Source organism: Buteo buteo, chromosome 4 (genome assembly GCF_964188355.1).
Source record: "Buteo buteo chromosome 4, bButBut1.hap1.1, whole genome shotgun sequence".
Taxonomy (NCBI): Eukaryota; Metazoa; Chordata; class Aves; order Accipitriformes; family Accipitridae; genus Buteo; species Buteo buteo.
Window position 1 is genome coordinate 62678144 of NC_134174.1, and position 19409 is coordinate 62697552.

Below are 19409 nucleotides of genomic sequence, written 5' to 3' on the forward strand. Positions count from 1 at the left end.
ATTGGTGCAGAAGCGTATAGTTCCTCAAAGGGAAAAGATGTTTTGTTATTCACAGTAATACATGAATAATTTACATATTTTCCTCCAGTTTCTGAATACAAATTTCTACCTAGATTTACAAAGTTTTTACAGTTAGTAGAATTTCTACTTCATTCATTCACCTTTTTTACTGTAGAGCAGCTAGGTATTTAAACTAAGGCAGTTGCCTACTGACTTGCAAGATAATTACAACTGATGATTAAAGAATATTTAAGATGCATGTCTAAAGAGCACTGAAACTTCCTGAATCAAGTGTAAATAGAAATTAAGACCCTAAGGCTACAGGCATTACCATGTATTGCATCAAGATAACTGGTTTGTCCTTAAAAAGATAAGCAATTAAAAAGTATAATACTTCAGACCACGAACCCACAAGAGATTCTGCACAGACACGTTCTTTCCTATTATATGGTTATTGGACATACTGTTTTGCTAAAAATTTAGTTTACAAAAAAACCCCACCAAAACACCACTAGGGCAAAGACAGCCTTGACTTGTCTTTGGTGCTCCTTCAACCTCAGCCACTGCACATAAGCAGGACCAGGTTTTGAGACGGTTCCTGCAGAAACAGTTGTCTTATCAACTAGACCTGGCTGGTGTTGCTGTACTGATTTCCGCTTCCAGCTGCCTGCTCTGACTCTGCTGGAGGTTCATGCCTCCCCAGCACAGTTAGTGACAGACAAACCATGCCAGCCTCTTGGTCACTCTGATGCAAAGTCCAGCATCTTACCATAGACCCAGCATCACTAACAAAAGAAATACCAGACTTTAATCTTAACAGCTGAGCTTTGGGCAAAGCAACCTTTTTACTCCACTGAAGAGACACTAGAGGAGGAAAGGCACCTGGGCCAGGAACTTTTTAACCGCTGCAGAAAGATTTGTCAGCTCTCATACGTCTCTGCCTACATATAGCTAGCTTGGAGGTCTCCATGCTGCGCTCAGACTACTTCTGTGGGACAAGCACAGCTAAAACAAACACAAATCATATAGTCACAGGCATGCCTGCTGTACGCTTACGCCTACAGTTTATTCCCATACACTCTGGAGAATAAATTACACAGGTACCACATATCTTCGTGCAACCGTGTCCTAACTAGGAATTAAAACAATTTTACTAATTTAGTTGAAAAACCCAGAGAGTTAGATACGTTTACAGTTCAGCCTAATAAACTGCTGTGATGCTTTTTTTTTTTTGCATTCCAGTGCCAGAATTTGCTGGCAAATAGCCAATTTATTTGACAAAGGCTTATGTAGGTAACGGTAGAGGTTACCACAACAGCAGAAATTTCTCTTCAGTCTTCTCTGTTGAGGCCTGCTGTATAGAGCAGCCTGCAGGATCGCGGCCTAAGACTAATCAGGATCAGAAAAGCACTGCGCTGCTGTGGTAAGCCTTCATTAAGTGACGGTTCACTGACCACTAAAACATAAATATAAAATATTTAAAGACACTTGGTTGCGGCAACTGAAGGAAAACATTTTTAAAGAGAACGACACCAGGCTTCGAGGGAGTCTGAGTCTCGTACATGGTTCAAACTGAGGTAGGAGTTGAACGGGAATATGGCCCTGAGCAGAACGAAAAAGAAAACTTTAGAAAAACAGACTGTAATGAGTTCATGTTGCACACAAGAATTTGTCAAAAAATGTTAATGTTATTGACAGTCCTTCCCCATGCAGGGCGACCACTGTGATTACAGTAAACTTCTCTCTGGAAGAGGTCAGGCCACAATGACACGACTGCATACGTTAGGGGCTTTGAGCACACCACAGACGAGAGAAACGTCCTAATTTCATTTCAAAGTACATTGATACTAAAGCTACTATTTCCCACCCTCCCAAGCGTACAAGGAATACAAATGATGATGGAAACAACCAACCATGACTTACTCTGTTTTCCGTCTTTGCTTGTCCTCAAATATATCATTCAGACTTATCGCCACCTGTCCCAAGAACTTGTCCAGCCCCACCAGCGACCTGTGCATGACAATCAGGTACAGGACGTATTTTTCTGGATTCTCCTGCATGAGTAATCCAGGGAGCTCGAAGGAGGCCTCTTCTTTCCAGACGGGATCCAGGGTCTTCTCGGCCACCGAGGTGGAGTACTTCTCCTTGCCCAGCTGTATGATGGTGTAGGCATCGTTGCTGCCATTTTTACCTTTCGGCTTCAGGCCTTTGGCTTGCAGGACCGTCACTTGCACGTGGGTTGGGAACCACTTCTGGGCTTGCTCTGCCAACATCATCTTTGACGGATCGCAGCAGCAGCAGCAGCAGCAAACACCGAGTCCGTAAGTCTTCGAGTTCCTGCCTAAGGGCACTTAACGGCGCAGGCACCTGCCAGGGGCTCGGCGCGGTCCTCCTTCCAGCGCTCCCCGCCGCGGGTGGCCCTCGCCGGCCCTCAGGTCCCCCCCTCCCCGCGCAGCCCTACCCGCCACTCCATGCCTGGGGGCCGCAGGCTTCCCCCCCGCAACACCCACACTACTCCCCTCCCGCCCCCGGCCTCCCCCGGCCCGCCGGCACCGCTCCCCGCCTCCCCGGGGGCATCCCCCGGGCAGGGCCCCTCCGCCGCCCGGCCCCGGAGCGCCGCGGCCCCCTCAGCTCAGCGCGGCCCGGCCCCGCAGGCCCCCTCACAGCTCGGTGCCTCAGGGCGGCGGGCAGGGAGGCTGGTTCGCCGCCGCCGGCCCGCTCCTCACGGCGGTGTCGGGCCGGGCTGCCGCCGCCGCCCGTCACGGCGCTGCCCTCCCGCCCGCTTTTCTCCCTCAGCCTCTCGCCGCGCTCCCCCCCTGCCGCCGCCGCCGCCCGGCCTGACGGGCCGGCTCCGCCGCTTCCGCCTTCCCCATGCTGCCAGCGGCGGCGGCGGCGGCCTCCGCGGCGGTCAGAGGGCAGAGGGCAGGGTTCGCCCCCTCCCCGCCATCGCCGCCGACCGCTTCGCCTCCGCCTTTCCCCTCCACGGTCGCCCGGGGCAGGGGATGCTGAGGGCACCGGCGGCGGACGGCCTCCCCCCCCCCCCCCCGGTGGGGAAGAGGCCGGGGTTTTCCCCCCGGGGGGTGCCGGGGAGCTGGGCCCTCGGGGTCCCCTCCCGCCGGAGATGGCCGTCTCGTTAATTAACCCCTCAGTGTTTTTATTTGTGGAGGGAACAGAGAGCTCTGTGGCGGCTGCGGGGAGGAGGGAACTTCCATAGACATCTGTTGTTATTATCGTTATTCTTTAATATTACATATTAGGGCCTCAGGGGCGGCCGTGCAGCCGGCCGCCGACTTGGAGCGAGCGCACAGGCGGCCCGTCCCGCTGCGAGCTGCTTTGAGAAGTCCTTCCTTATTTTCCACCCCATCCGCCCTGGTAATTCGTTTGGATTTAAATGAGAAAGCGGAAATAATTGTCAGATGTTTTGAGGAGACGTAACTTTATTGATGGTACACCTGGAGGCTACATGTGTACGCGTGCGCCTACATGCGCACCTGTAAGCGGAGTCACAGGTATTAGCTTTGTTTCCCCCCAAAAAAAAGAGAAGAGAAGCCCACACGCAATTAGGGTTTGCGAGGCTGCGTATCCCACCCCCGCAAACCATAACAAGCAGGGAGATCGGCGGCCGAGTCAGATCATACTTCATCCACCGCCCCTCGCTCATGAGTCCCCAGTCCACGGCTCACGGGTTAGCGAGCAACAAAAACCTTGGGAGACCTTCTCATACTGCTGAGACCTACAGGAAATTAAAAACTTAAAGCTGAAGGCCATTAGGGAGTGTAAAGTATGATGCTGCCCACAACGCGCAATGCTGAGCGAGTTATTGTCCAGGGTCAGAAAAGGTTGGGGATCACCAGTCTCCACACGGTCATTAGTCTGAGTCCCAGCTCGCATTATCTCTGTACACAATTTAAATAACTACTTAAATGACCCTTAAGTTTTGACTGGGAACGATATTTATCTGCGTGCTGTGGTAATTAACACGGTGCTGGCACTTCTTTCCTTCTCCACATCGTATCTGATTTTTGTTGATGTTGGAAAATAGATGGTCCAGTTGGAAATGATAACTTCACAACGTGTCTTGGGATCATACTTAGACAAAAGCGTGTAAATGGATTATCTAGGGTAGGAATTTTGTAGAGTTATTAATGCTATGGTTATCTGCCTTGGTTTGTATCGGTGAGATACTAATGGTCAAATTATGGTTGCACATCAACTCTTTGGCATAAACTGCTGTCCCCCTCACCTGAAAATCACTACCCCCCCTCTCCAGCTGCCAGTGTACCACATCGTCAGGTATCTTTCCCAAATGTTTTGCAGAGAGCTGTCAACAAAGCTCCCAGGGTGAACTGCTGTGCTTGGGGAAAGAGTAGCAGCATTTCAGGCTGGAAGAGCCAGAAAGGATTATGGTGACAGTGTTCTGCAGGAGGCTTAGGCCATGGGAGAAAACCACAGGGTTCTTGTTGGAAACCGGGGAGACATATGTACATCGCATTATTTCTTAAATGAATTTTACCACATCCAAATTCTGTTTTAATAGAATATTCTTCGCTGTGCTAAATCGAAACCAAGCACGATGCACTCGTCAAATCAAAACAAGAAATGAAATTTAGGTAGGCAGAATGTATTTATTTAATCAGAAATTTAAGTCAAACATCATGTCTCGCATGCTGTGTCTTAGGAAAAGTTTTATGAGTTCGTACAACAGGCAGGATTTGTGCTTTTCCCTTGTCTTTTATTGGTATTCCATAATTTCTTATTATTGTCTCTTTCTAAACAGGGGCTGACTGGTATGCATACGCACATAGCTGAACAGGGGAAGGTAGAAGAACTTCTGTAGCTCCACATGCAATATATCAATACAATACCCAACCTGCCTTTCCTGCTTTCAAAAATAAGCAGATTATTAGTCCTCTACTCCTCACGCGCAATCTGGCACGCGAGGAGAGCGGAGCCCTTCTCCCTTTCCCATGTCTCTCCCTCTCTCTGCACAGCTGGTGGGGCAGGCATTAGGGAGATGCCCTCTCTAGCACCCCTGCGCTTGAAGTAAATTCTGCTCAAAGGTGCACCAGATACGTTTTATTCCCTCTTATACCCCTCTAGGGTCAAGTTGCAATCCGGCCTTTTGATTTCGTTCTCTTTGGAATAGGGACATTGTCATCTTCTTGAATGTAACGTGCGATATAAATGACAAAACATCTCAGGGAAATAATGATATCTCCAGCAACACAGTATCCCCTGGCACTATGTTAAAGCATTAATCCAGAAACGACTCAGATTCCCGCTCACTAAACCACCACCACCACTCGGTGGCTGCATGCACTGTAGGTTTTGCTCTTCACTCTCCACGATTTAGTGAATGTTATATTAGAAAACCCATTTTGTTTTCTATGCACCATTTTGGTTACGAGACCGTACTGTTTCTTTGCTTTTGTTTTCCTCCCCATGTTGAGTCCAAGCATTGTGGATGCAGGACAAACAGTGCGGGAATATCAGTGGTCATTAATATTAAATACTTTGCCTTAGCAGTACAGTGGGAATGCTAATGAGGATGACTAATCTTTGAGAAATCATTTTTTCTGCCTGAATTTGAAATGGGCACTAACCAAACAACAGCTCACGTGAGGAAGGATACCATGAAGCTGACAGAAGTGATGGACAAATTCCGTTTTCACTGTCTCTTTGCAGATTAGAATACGCAGACAAAAATAGATACAAGAGAAGAAAAGTCTAGGGACTCTGAAAGAGATAATTAAAAGTCAAATGTCTCTTGGGTAAAGGGAGGAATTTTTCTTAGATTGGTTTTTGGCAAGATCTGTAATTCATGCTTTCTCTGTGAAAAGGACTCGCATCTTTTCATATATCAAGGTCACCATATTCCTTCTAGTTAGCTCACGTCATCAAAATGCTCCTTAATCCCACAAGTTTGTTTATTTTCAGTGGTTTATTTAGGAATGAATAGCTAAGCGGACTAACAACACGAGAGAAGGGAGGGACATTATCTACAAGGGGAGGGGGCATTGGAACAGCCATCAGGAGCATAATACAGATAGCGCAAATCAGAAATGGAGAAACAGTGTTCTGAGGCCAGATGTTCCAGCTTTGATGGCTTTTTCTTCAGCAGCAAGAATTCTGGGCTTGCTTCTCTTGGCTGTCTTTCTCCAGTCCTGCACAGGCTCTGGGAGGACAGGGGAAAGGGGCAAGGCAGAGAACGATACAGGAGCTACCAACCATCCTCAGAGAAAAGCGCTTTTTACCACAATATAGCCCTCAAGGGAGCTACTTTTGATAGCAAGCTCCAAACAACACTTTGAGCTCAAAATCCTCTAAAAGAAACAAAACCAAGGACTGGAAGGATTCATGCTAGAACATCCTCAGCGTGAGTGGACTGGGACAGAAAACATGATATAGTGATGAGAGTGAGTTTAAAAAATGATTGTTTATCAGAGAACAACAGTGGATATCTATGGCGTATTTAATACAGAACCTTAATCCTCATGCACGCTATCTATCTCTATTACACATTCTTCCAGGCATTTCTGGCCCAGGAGATCTAGATTGTTTTTTAAAGAGGGAATTCCCAGAATTATGGTGGATTTTTTTCAATTTCAGTAATTTGAAATACCGTCTCAATTCTCCCTCCTGAGCCAACAGGACATCTGATTAAACATGAGGCTTGATATTCTGGCTGCCCTTGCAAAAGAAAATGCAAGAAAATCTTTTTGCCTGTGCTGCCGAGACAGCTCCATCCACTGCTTTTCATTTCCAGTTGCGTACTTGCTAAAGAGGATCAGAGCAGTTGTGCTTTACAGTGGTAAACTGTAGCAGATAATTTGGTGATTTAATTTCTCCCCGATTTCTGTTTATGAAGTAGGAAACATTTTGTTATTTTTAATGAAAATGCTATCTCTTCTTTGAAATTATTTGCTGAATAATTCTTTGTTGGCAGATCTCGGGCAGTGTGTTTGTTTTGAACGTTATGTAGTTGTGAGGCAGAGGCTGGTTTTGTCTAGACATGTAACAAGCTTCTGCTTTCTGCCTAGCTGACTCTAACTTTCAGTAGCTGTTGCAACTGTCCAGATTGCACATTTTCTGGAGAGACTATGCAAATTTTGAGACTGAGCATTGTTGACTGTTAACTTTATCTTAGCTGCCGTTATTTTTTCAATTAGTGACTTCTTCAGGAATTCACTAGAATTAATTGATTGCAGAAATCAAATAGCTGGGCTCAAGCCCACCACTGTGAATTGGAAGGTTTTTCTCAAGCTACTGTTTTTGTCTCTTGGTTTGAAAATGATTCGTTAAGCTGAAAGTATTTTCATGTAAATATTAAAAGCTAGATGAATATTCATCATATTTCTGCCCTGAACCCAAATTTTACATCCCAAAATGTTCAAGGTTTTCTGAGGCTGGGTGAGTTAGGCACTGTCTTGCTCTGTGTGCTCTCTTTTACCTTTCACATTCACTCTTACGGAACATCTCCTCAGGAGCTGGCGTTTGGCCTCAACACCAGGGCTGAATCTTCTCCGATAGCTTTTGACAGCCCTACAGACACCTGACTGGTACTGAGCTCTCAGGTACTGGCCACTGTCATTGCTTCTGTGCTGCTGTTCTCTCTAGCCAGCTATGGTTTTATCCTACCCTCTGCTTAGGATGCAATTTGTGTCTCCCCTCCCTCATTCTTCACTGTCTTTCTTGCATTACCGCAATAAACAGGATCATACAAAAAACAGCAAAGGAAATGCGTCTCTGAAGAGGGGAGCAAAGGCTTGAAATCAGGCAAATACCCATAGTCCATTGTTCTGATAAAAATCCAGTACTTTTGCACCAGAAACCTGGAGTCACAGATAGAGCAGAACTGTGTGCAATATCAGACTTCAGATGAACGCCAGGTACCACTAAGAGTGTTGGAAGCATCATCTTTTTTGTTCATTTTTAGCTGAACTTCTTTCACAGCCTTTCAACACTGTCATCCATTGTGAAGTTCAAAGAGGCTTAAATGCTGTAAAACAGTCATCAAATGCTATAATTAAACTTGCCAGTCATCCAGATTTGACCCAAACTGCCTGTGTCTCAAGATGTTAGTTAGCTGTCTGGGTTAGATTTCAATTCAGTCTTTTAAAAACATGAAAACACATAGCTCTCGGCAGCTTTTGCACAAATCGTAAGCAGGCAAACCATTTTGCTCTTCTGTCAAAGCATCCCCATCATGCAAACTCCCTGAGCACTTCTAACCTGCAATAGCCATGGGATACCTCAGGCACACTGAAAAGTCATCGCCCTGCCCTAGACGCTGTAGAATTCAAACTGTCTTCAGCAATACCTCCACGAGGGACAGGACGAGTCACATCCAGCTCTTCTACAATTATCTGCTAAGGACTAGATTCAGATTTGCCATTGGCTTTCCTAAAACTTCACAGAAACCTCCAAGTTGACGCTCAGAGAAGTACCCGTTCAAAAATCACAGAACCACAAACTGGGGCTCAAACTAAAGAGTTACATTAGAAATGGAAATTGGCTATATGACATCTATTTTCAGGCTTAAATATGCACATTCTTGTCTTGTTTTCAGTACATATCCGATGCTTGAAGGTCACAAACAACTTTTATGCATTGGAAATGGACATAAATAATATAAGGAAAGTCAAGGATAATTTTGCCATCTGTGCAGAGAATAATCTTTTTCATTCTTGTCAGAACCTAAGAAACATTTATCAATAGAAAAAAACAACTTCAAAATTATGACCTTCTTTCTAGTTTCCTAATGAACAGGGAGGGGAAAAAAAAAAAAAGAGAGATTTTTATCATTGTCTGAGTATGAGGCTTCTTCAGAGGTATTTTTCCTGGTTAAATAACTCATGCATTTATTCTCTCTTTATAGGTCTCCAAGGATCTCAGAGACCATTACTTCAGAAATTATCCAGAGTTATCAACTCTCTTAAGGAGAATCTCAGCAAATACCAGAAAATTATCTCCTAAAAAATGTTCTTAGTAATGGAAGTTCTGAACTGCTCTACTTCTTTCCCCTCTCGGGCCTCAAAATACTTTACAGGACCTACACATTGAACATCAGTAGGCTGCCATACACAGGCAGACAAAATGGAATTATTTGCAAGAAGATTAAATTGCTATACTTACATCTTTCCTTTGTCTACTAAGTTAGCAATTGCAGCAAACAGGTAAAATACCTACCCACCTTAAAGTATAGCATGCCCCTTGAAAAAAGTGAAAAGTCCTTCTTGAAGTTTGGTCGTCTTAACTAAAACAACACATTTAAACTTCCTGCTCATTCCCAAGACTTTTTCCCAGGCTTAGCTGCCCTCAAAATTTCTTCCCAGGGATTTGCTTCTACCAGAGGACTACCCCATGTCTCTTCTGTTGTTGAAGGGTCTAATGGAATCCACCTGCAGCACTGAGTCAGCCGTGATTAATCTGCAGTTAACTGCAGGGTCTCCACACCTCCTGCGTGTTGGTAACAAGAGAACCCTTCTTCCCTGATGATACCAAAAAAAAAAAAAAAAAAGTAAAATAAAATAACATAAAATATTTTATGAAGGAAGGAAGGAAGAAGGGTTGATGTATTTGCTACACTTTGACTTAACATGTCTCCTTTCAAGCCCTGGTAAACCAAGACATGGATTTTCTAAGTCTCCACCCCACATTGCAGAGCTGAGAGAAACCCAGAACAATATTTGGTGTTGGGGGAGAAATTTTTTCTCTTACTGAATTGATGAATAATTTAGATTTTATATCATCTTTGCCTCCTAGCAATATAAATTTCAATTTGGCTTCGGCAAGGTCTTAATATAAATATGTGATTAGAGAAGGAATCTAAATTAAATTGCTGTAGTTAAGTTTTATGTGCGTTAAATGTATGTACTCCAAGCACTCTTCTCCAATGTTACTTACAACCCTTCTTTCTTTGAAGCATGGTTTATTCTTAGAAAACTCAAGCTGCTCCTAAAATTCTGCTCCCAGTAAGAGACAAATTAGATAAAAACAACTTATTGAGAGGAGAGAGCTTGCAGAGCTCATGCAAGTAGATGTGGAGTGCTGCTTAACAGCTTGCTATGCCTTTTTTTGTAAGAATTATCCAATACCTAGTTATATAACAGATAAAATTTCAGTTTTTCAAAATATCTGTAGTGCATCTTTTTCTCAACACCAAAAGTTGGAAAGATTGTGAGGGCTATGGGAATACTGCAAATTTATTTTGGCACTGCCTGGTGCTTCAAGTATCCTGGAAATCAGCACTGGATATGTTCTCATAGTCCAGATGTAAATTAGCCATATGTGCATTAGTGGCATTATTTACAGATTGAATTGTGCAACTGTACTTAGGGCCTTAAATAAATTATTTCTATATTGTGTCCAATTTTTTCTGTCATTTACAGTAATATAAATCTAGGATCACTCCACTGAAGTCAGTGGGGTAATTACTTTGAACTTTCTCCAGTGGGATGGAGAGCAGAATTTAGCCTCTGGTTATTATTTGCAGCTCTGAAGCCCTTTCCCCTACACTAGAAATCTACCAAGGCTCTTCTGTCACTTTGTCCACTATCGCTTTAGAATTGTGCTCAGAAAATGTACCTGCTCATGAAAGCAAAGCGATGTAGTCAGATTTAGTTCTTTTTAGAGTCTGAGTAAATAAAGATGAAGACAGTTACCTGGTGTTGCAATCTCTTCTTGGATATATAGCTTCGCACTTCATGCTCCTTTGTCTTTGCTTCTAAAAGAGGAGTTGCTGTGGAAGTTTGCCACTGGAGCGCTCTCTGGTTGAACCTCACTAAAAAGTCAATACTAACAGTGTTAGGATACAGACGTCACCCTCTGAGCTTCTTCACCTACCACTTTGAAAGGACCTTGCATTAGCAAAAGTGATTTATTTTCTTACTTTGGTCATTACCTTAGGTTTTCACTGCATCTTCATGGCTTAAGCCAATGGTGCTTCTTTCTCCATTGATGTTTGAGAGGATTGTCTATCTCACTGTGAAAAGCAGTGAATAACAGTGAAGGTTCTCTATAGCAGCTCTTTTGAAATTCCCATCTGCTAGAAAAATACGAAATCAAAGATGAGCATACCAGTCTCAATAGCAAAGTAGAAGCCATGCTAACACATCAGCAATTGTTCTCTAGAAACACTTTCACTGATGTTGGAGTAAATGTGATTGTCCATGTAAGAACACAGATGTCTCATCATCCAAGAACATATGATGTTAAGGCATACCAATGTTGGATGCAACTTCGTAGCTGTGATTCAAAAGCTCATGTAAGAGGAACACACTGGGATACTGGTTATATCTTTTTCAACTCAGTATTTCTAATGAGAAGAAGATGTCTGAATGTATTTTATGTAAGTCATAATCATTTGAAAAAATACATTAGCAGGCACAGGTCTCATAAGTGATTTTAAATCATCTCCATATTTTGTTTTCCTTCAGCTTCTCCTTTGTTTCTTTGCTGCTGCTCAATCTCATTTTTTTTCCTTTCCCATTTCTCTCCCATACTACTGCAACAGCATGTCCACCTTCATTTACAGTGATAGAAAAGGCTATATAATTAAATGCTCCACTTTGGCGATCAGATGTTCTTGCTGATTGATTTATCTCAGGATCTTTTGTACAGTGTCCTGCCACTACGTGGGTCCTTCCATCCCTAGTGACAATATCAAGAGCTCATGGAAAGTTTTAGGTAAGGCATTGATAATTGCACCATTGCTGGGTTTGAGCAGCATGATAATGCCTAGAGAGTGGTGACTAAAGAGGCACAAAACTAACATTACTGTGTAAATAACCTTTACTCAGGCTCATCCCTGAAATTACTTAAATCACAGAAACAGACATTCACTTCAACATTTAAGTATCCAGCATATGTTCCCAAAGAAGACATTTTTTCCAGAGTTTTCTATCCAGTGGCAAGCCTGAAATTTAGGAGTCTGTGACAGAAAAGGGGTAGAGAGGTAGAAGGAAGATTGGAGCAGTTGGGTTGTGTGTTGCAACAGTGGGATCGGACAAAGCAGATTACTTGGCTCCATTTTTATATTTTCTACAGAAAAGTCCAGGCATGAGAGGTATCGGGAAGGAAAGAAGGAGCTGCGCACCAAGGCAGGCATAGGTGACAGGGCTTCCCAGAACATCAGCGTTGCTGTGAAGAGGGGACTATTTGAGATGTAGGTTTTACCGTGGTTCATATACCAATGTTGATTTTGCCAACTAGTTCAACTGAATAAGATTGACCTGCCCCAGCACATCCTTGGTCATAGGGATCATCACGATTGACAGATTTGCCCTGGCCAGAATGCCTTACTTGGGAATCCTGCACCCAGCCCAGTTCACGGGTCTCCTTATGCCAAAGAGCCATCCAGTCTTGACTGAAAAGCTTCTGGGGTGAAGAACCCACAGTCCTCTTGTAGAAATTTTCCTGCTGACTAATTAACCTCACTGCTAATCCTGTCTGCTTTATCCATAATCAGAATTTGGCCATTTTCAGCTTCTAGGTCTTGATGAATTTTTATATGCTAAATTACAGAGCCATTACAAATCTTCTCCACATGTAGGTATTAATATATCATGATCAAGACTCTTAACCTTTCTTTTGATAAAGTAAACAGATTAGGCTGCATACATCTATCCCTACAAGGCAGATATTCCAGCTCTTGAAATCATTCTTTTCTGATCTATTTTCAATTTTCCATGGCTTCTTTGAAGTGTGAACACCAAGACTAGTCATGATATTCCAGTAGTTTTCCCACCAGCTCACACACAGCTGTACTTCTTGTGCCAGAATCCCTGGCCCAGTAATTCTGCTGCTAGCTTAGGTTTAGGAAATTCAATCTAGGGTATTAAAACACTTGCTATATATTTTCCCTGCATAATTGGAAAGCAGTGAGAGATCAAGCAAAGGATCAAATCTGGGGGAAAAAAAAGTTTCCAATTCTCAAGTTAATTGTCCTGAAAAGTTTGGAGAAATTTACTGCAGAGATACTCTCCCATAGAGCAACCGAGTGCTGACTGTAAGTCTGTTTATGCTTTGGACACATCTGTATGGCAGCAGCATAAAGAGTGTGGCATGCTGTTTAATATCTGTCAGGCTTCTTTTTTAAACCACTTAATAAGCATGTATGTAAATTCTGTGCAATAAAAAAGTTCTAACAACTAGAACAAGAATAACCTTTTATGTGGTGGCTCCCACCCTTAATCCCAGCTTCTACATGCCAGTTCCTCCCCCCACTTTCACATCCCCATTTCTTGACAGGTGCCAGAAGGTTTCAGAATTTTCTTGCGGCTTCACCATGGGAACTGCCATTTCACCAGGAATGAATTTGACCCGCTGAGCAATAAAGCTGAGGCAAAACACTTACACTCTAGCCAGAATAGGGGAATTGCTTGTCTTTCTGTTGGCGTGTTCTCCTCTGGCAATTTTTTTTTTTAGCCAAGGAGAGCTCCATGTTCATTCAACCTCCCTCTAACTTCACCTTGAGAAAGAAAGAGGGATTTGAAAGTGTCGTTTTCCCAGCAACAGCTGCTGCTTTTAGCATCCAACAGTCTTTAAATCCATAGAAGGCTAGTTTATATGGACATGGAAGCATTAAATGCTAGGAAATGAGGGTCTTTAGGTAACTATTCCAGATCTGCTATATCTGCAGTTACAGCAATTGGTGGTGTAGGTGGTGTTCTTTTACTGGCTTTTAATGAGACACATTTATTACTGCCTTGCGATAAACCAAAGTAAAGCCATAAAAGTGACTTTCATTGAACATTTGTTTGAGTCCTGCCTGGGTCTTATAAAGCTTCATTTGTTCAAGACTTTAGTTTTTGTTTTACATGCCTGCCACCTTTTTGGTAACAGCTGTTATCTCCTTCAATAGTTACATAAAATAGGCTTACCTTCCACAAGACAACAGAAACTTGGTTCATGACTTGTGTGAGATAGAGTTGGGAGTTGATCCTTCGTAATCTGCTAAATCAGTTGAGTAACCCAACTACTCCGTATGACCGGGCAGAACATGGCTTTGAAGCTGCTCGTGTTTATTTGTTATAATTTCACAATAGTCGAGAACTGTAACTGTGCAGGTTGATAACAGAACTGAAATTTTAAGAAGAACAGCATCTGATCCAGCAGTCTTTGTTCAGAGGAGTGAAGTCCCAATGACTTAAGAGAGAGGTCCTTGATAGACCCAAACCTTCAGCCATAGCGTGGTGATAAAAATAAATATGCTTTTTTAGGTCCAGCAGTGAATCCGCTATTTAAGGCTTCTGCATTTTCTGCATCTACTGGACTAGTATTGCAGCTAAACTCTCTGGAAATATTCTTCAAGAAATGTTCTTAACAATTCACCTCCGTAAGTTAATACCTATTAAAACCTAAAAATGAATTAGATTTGGAATTTCCTGGATTCTTGTGTTTGTCATGCAAATTTTCAGTGCTGTGCTTTTTATGATAATATGAAATAAAGTAGTTTCTTATAGTAACATTGCAAATCATTTGCTTTCTATTACACGCAGCTGGTTTTGTTACAGTAATGATTTTGTATGGGTGCACACTGCAGTGCATATTAAAGGCAATGAGACATTCTTTTTCAGGGCTCACATGCAATTGATGTTTGTGCAAACATAACCAGATAATGACAAAACAGTAATTTATTATAATATATTAGCGAGGTTGGTTTTTCTCTCTTCTCCCAAAATTCACCTTCTCATACGCTGCCCTCCCCCCCCCCAGCAAATCCTTATTTTCCCTGTTTACAGAAATGACTCCCCACCCTTGCAGATGCAGATTACAGTTTTTCAGCTCACTAGAGATCCAGAATCAAAATCTAAACCAGCTGGTGTTTTTAGGCGGGTGTCTTACTTTAGCTTACTCAAAAGAACACAAGATGAACGGTAAGAATTAAATAAACCACAAATTATTTTGAGGACTGTCTGGTTTATATTAGAAATAAACTTTTCACTGCTGGCTGTTGTTTCAAAACTATTGCCTCTATTTTTGATATTCATCCTTGGGATCTAACAGAAACTATGTCTTACTAGTTTAATCCATTGTTAGGCCATGTTTAAATATCTTTTATTATAGTCATGTGCTATAAAATAGTTCTCACTGGAGTTTGTTGGCTTGAAGCCAAAGGGTAATACTGCTTCAAGTGGCACAGTGCAGTATTAAAAGAATTTTTTTCCTTTGGTGTTGGTACTTACCAATTTCACACCTTGAAAAGAGCCTAACTACATCAAAATGTGATGTATCTACTTTGAGTGCAGGGACTAGAAAAATATTATAGCACAAAACAAGAGCAAAGAAAAAATTTCAGCTGTATCAACAGTTTTTTCATTTTTTGTGCATGATTAGCAGTTTGTGCAATTCCTTGCTCTAGAGCCTAGGAATTATATACAAATATTTTTCAAGCTTCTGTTTTCAAAAGTAATTTTACTTTTAACTTGCTGCAGCAGGACCACTTCCAGGACTACAATTACCATGATTTATCTCATAGTTAACATTAAGTAAGGTCATTTGTATTTAGAAATATTTCTTTCCTCCTCTGAAACGATAATTGAATGAAGGGTGTAACATCTCCAGTTCAGCTTCTGACAGCATTTTTTTTTTCTCATGCGTAGCCACAATCATGCAAACACTACCAATAAAGTGAATAAAGAATGATAATAATGCTTAACAATGTGGGCCTTCAATTCTGCAAGCATTTTGGCAGAAGCAGATTCCTTCCCCGATACATTTCAAAATATTTCCAGGTATGGGCTAGGTTCCATTGGGATGATCAGGGATTAGGACAAACATTTGCTACCATTACTTCATCTCTGTGGTTTGTACCGGCACCTTCATTCTAGGGTATTATGACATTCCGTTCTGTTTTTCCTATTATTCATGGTGAAAACATGCCCAGAAAGGAAAGAAAGAGACTGTTAGGAGCAGTTAACCTCTGCAACTTCCAAGGAGAGCGCTAACATTCAATATATGCCAAATGCAGGCCCATTAGGTTGAATAATGAGTAAGTATATCTGAGACTTTGTACAAGACAAGATGAAAACAGATTGGGCAGGCTATTGTACCACACTTTATTACCTAGTGAAATGTAATTTGATCCATTTGCAGGAGGAAGAACCAGAGATGCTTGTTTCAGAATTCAATTGTTCCAGAAAGATGTAAGTACCCTGGTGTTGTTATTTTTATATTGATTTTTATGAAACACGTGTAGTTACATTTTTACAAGGCAGTAGGTTCTCTTAACCATGGCAGCAAGACAGGCAGTGCAAATGTTAGGGGTCTGAGTACATTCTTCTGTCAAATGACAGAGGGCAAGAGTATATAGTTTAACTTCAGCCTTGTAGAAATAAAACCAGAACCAGACATCCCACTCCAGACCAGTTGCAGTCAGTTTAGTTCCTGGAGAGGTGACTCCGGAGAGGTCTCTGCTATCGCTTCATTCTCCCAGTCCCAGGTGGGGTTGTTCGATAAAGTGCATCTACAGACAAAGTCTTGGGCTGGATTCACCACACAGTGTCTTTAGTGGTGGGATTTCAGGTTTATATTTGAACTTGTCTGTTGATTTCAAGGTGTGGTATTCTCTGCTGTGGTTTAAATTTGTGTTCTAGAGATTTTTATGTATTTGTTTGAGAGTGAGAATAATTTTGAATTTGGATCCTGCATGCTTGAATTTGCAGTAAGCATGTTAGGAAAAGATTATGCTTGTATCTTTAAAAGGGAAACACAGAATTTCATTAGCATAACTTCCACTTCCCCCCTGCCCCCAGTCACTCCTGAGTTGAAATAAACAAGAAAAAAAAAAAGATGAGATATTGTAAGACAAAGAGAAAAAGGAGAAATGGCCCTGCACTTGACTGTTATATAAATTGCAGTAGAAATGTTGTTGAGGCTAGGCATTATTGTATTTGGGAAAGTAGTCATTAAACCAGTATCAAAGGAGACACTTATATTTGGATACAAAACTCAGCTTGCTGCAAACTTTCAGGAGAGGAGAAGAAAAAAAAGCATCGCGCTCCATTATCACCAACTTGGAAATATTTAACATGAAAAAATAGACTATAAATAAATAAATTAACCTAGGAAGTCACACAGTAACCCAGACCTTTTAGACCCTTGCTTCATAGTGAAGCTGTATGTGCAAGTGTACCTTTAAGTTTTATGGAGATACAGTTGTAGCTACTGGTGCTTTTCTTATCTGTTTCTCTTTCAGCATCAGAAGACACTCTACTTTTTAGGAAGCCCCTACTAAGCATGTGGAAAGTATCACCAGCATCATAGTTCTTGAGGCTGACTCATTCACTTCTCTGTCCTGTTTTATTTTTCCTTTTTTCAACATCATTGGCCTTTTTTTTTTCCTGTGTAGACTCTACAGTAACTCCTGAAACGTCTAAAATCAAATGAACTGACATACCTCTTTTTTCTTTTGTGACTTTTTCGTCAGTATGATACGTGTACAGCAACTCTTTGAAACGCTGCTGTATCTCAGCATCTTCCTGACAGGAGAAGACCTCCTGCCTGCATCCAGCTCGCTTCACCTTTGTGTCTGCAGGCAGGCTTTGCTCCTCTTTCCCTTCTGTCCCAGTTACTCTCTGACAGTGGTTCCAGCAGCCTGGATGTGAAGGCCACATACCTCCTGTATCTTTACTCACCGCAGCGTGTACTGTTTTTTAGCTCAGTACACACTGCTCAGGCAGAAGAGCAATCATATTTTGCAGGACATGACAGGCGGTACTGCCGTTTCCCCAGGTGGTCACTGGGAACTCCATCTGTCCCTGCAGTCCAGTCTCCAAGCACCAGTCTGGAGGCTCCAGCTGAAGTTCAGCATCCCTTCTTCCCAGTTGTAGCCCTCGGAGGTCACTGATACGATTTTAGTACTCGAGGGGGCACCTTACACAAAGTGTTACAAGAATTGGCAATCCTGGACGTAACAGAGAGGGACCTTAGCTCCAAAGTTCAGGTTGTGGGGCAGAGCCACGGGCTGGAACAGGAGGGTTCAGGGTAAGGCTTTGGTTCACACCCATTCCCCATGCACAGCATCTCTAGGAAGAAAGAATCTTTAAAGCTCTTCGAAATACATCTGAATGCAAGAAGAGATTCCAATGGTTTAAAGATGTTTGAAAATCCCAAATGCAAAGCAATTGTAGCTCATTATACTTCATCACTTCCTCATTTTTGTGTTTTTCAGTCTGCTTTTAAACTCACAAGCATCTGAAATCCATAAATTTTATTTCTTTATACTCATTTAAACACTACTGCAGGTGCCATTAAAATATCCATACATTGGAAATCTCATGAAATGTAGCTATATAATATGTTTAAAGATTTATCATGGTGGAATAGTATATAAAGGCAGAATAGCCTGAAAACTATATTTTAGAAGTCTGTAGTTATAATGAAGAACCTTACCTGCGGTAAAGTAGTAGTGCATTTTTTTATCTTGTTTGCACAAGTATGCTAGCTAAATATGTAAATTAAATAAAACTTGGCTTGAACCAGCAAATTGGTCCTAATTTTTTGTAACTTTTTATTTAGAAGGAGATATCAACTGTCTTTACATCAGAGTTGTTTTACTTGCCCTGTCCCCCGAAGTCGAGTGTTCTTGTGAACTAACCTTTCCAGAGTATTTCTGTATGTGGGCTCTTCATCATAGCTACTGAAGTCAGTCATAAAAACACTATTAACCTAAGAGGGATCAGATTAGCTCTAAGTCTGCTAAATTCTATTGTCTAAGGAGAAAAAGAAAATGTATCTGAGGGTGTCTTTCCCCCCATATTTCCTGAGTGGAGGTACTTCAGAGACAACAGAAAGGTGTTATTATACCCTAGAGCCAGATCTGGGAACACTTGCTCAAGCTAAACTAATCCGTTGCTCACACAATCATCTCAGTTTGTTCTGTCCTGGGGGAGAAAGAATTCAAAGAAATAATCACGGGATCTTTATTCGATAATCTATCTTTTACAGTGATACAGAATTGTAGGGCAAGTGATGAATAACAAATAAAAGCACAAGGAAACATAGCAATTATTTAGAGTTTCCGTAATATTTGACTCTGCTGTAGCCGATAAGGCTCCCTGGAGGCAAAGGAGCCTTCCCTGGGGAGCAAAAGCTGGTGGCCCTCTGGACAGAGCACAGGAGAAGGCTCTTGGGAACAGAGGTCGCACCTGTAGCATAGCATCTGAGTTTTATCGGAACAGCAGCTAGCTTTACAACTCACCTGCGGCAGTCATTGCTGCGGGTCAGGTAAACTCAGAGTTCGTAGTGAACCCCCCCGACCCTGCCCAACCCGGCACAGCACGAACACATCTGATAGACATATGGACAGGAGGGTGATCTGGAAGTTAGCTCTTCACAGCGTGAGAATATAAACAACTTCCAGATGAAATCACAGGTGTTCATCAAATTCTTTTTAAAAACACCCC

The 19409-nt window shown here is 42.2% G+C and overlaps 1 protein-coding gene and 1 long non-coding RNA gene across 2 annotated transcripts in view; one reads left to right on the plus strand and one right to left on the minus strand.

Annotated features, from left to right (window-relative positions):
* RAB11FIP2 (RAB11 family interacting protein 2) overlaps window positions 1-3005 on the minus strand; it is a 34878-nt gene extending 31873 nt beyond the window's left edge. Inside the window, exon 1 of the mRNA XM_075026479.1 lies at window positions 1924-3005. Coding sequence (XP_074882580.1) covers window positions 1924-2276 — 353 coding nt within the window. The 5' untranslated portion in view covers window positions 2277-3005. The remainder of the gene's footprint in view (window positions 1-1923) is intronic.
* On the plus strand, window positions 2257-18481 carry LOC142030381 (uncharacterized). The gene is made up of 3 exons (XR_012650177.1): window positions 2257-2321; window positions 16099-16148; window positions 17201-18481. It is a non-coding gene; the product is annotated as an uncharacterized LOC142030381 (long non-coding RNA).
* Window positions 18482-19409: the final 928 nt, after the last annotated feature.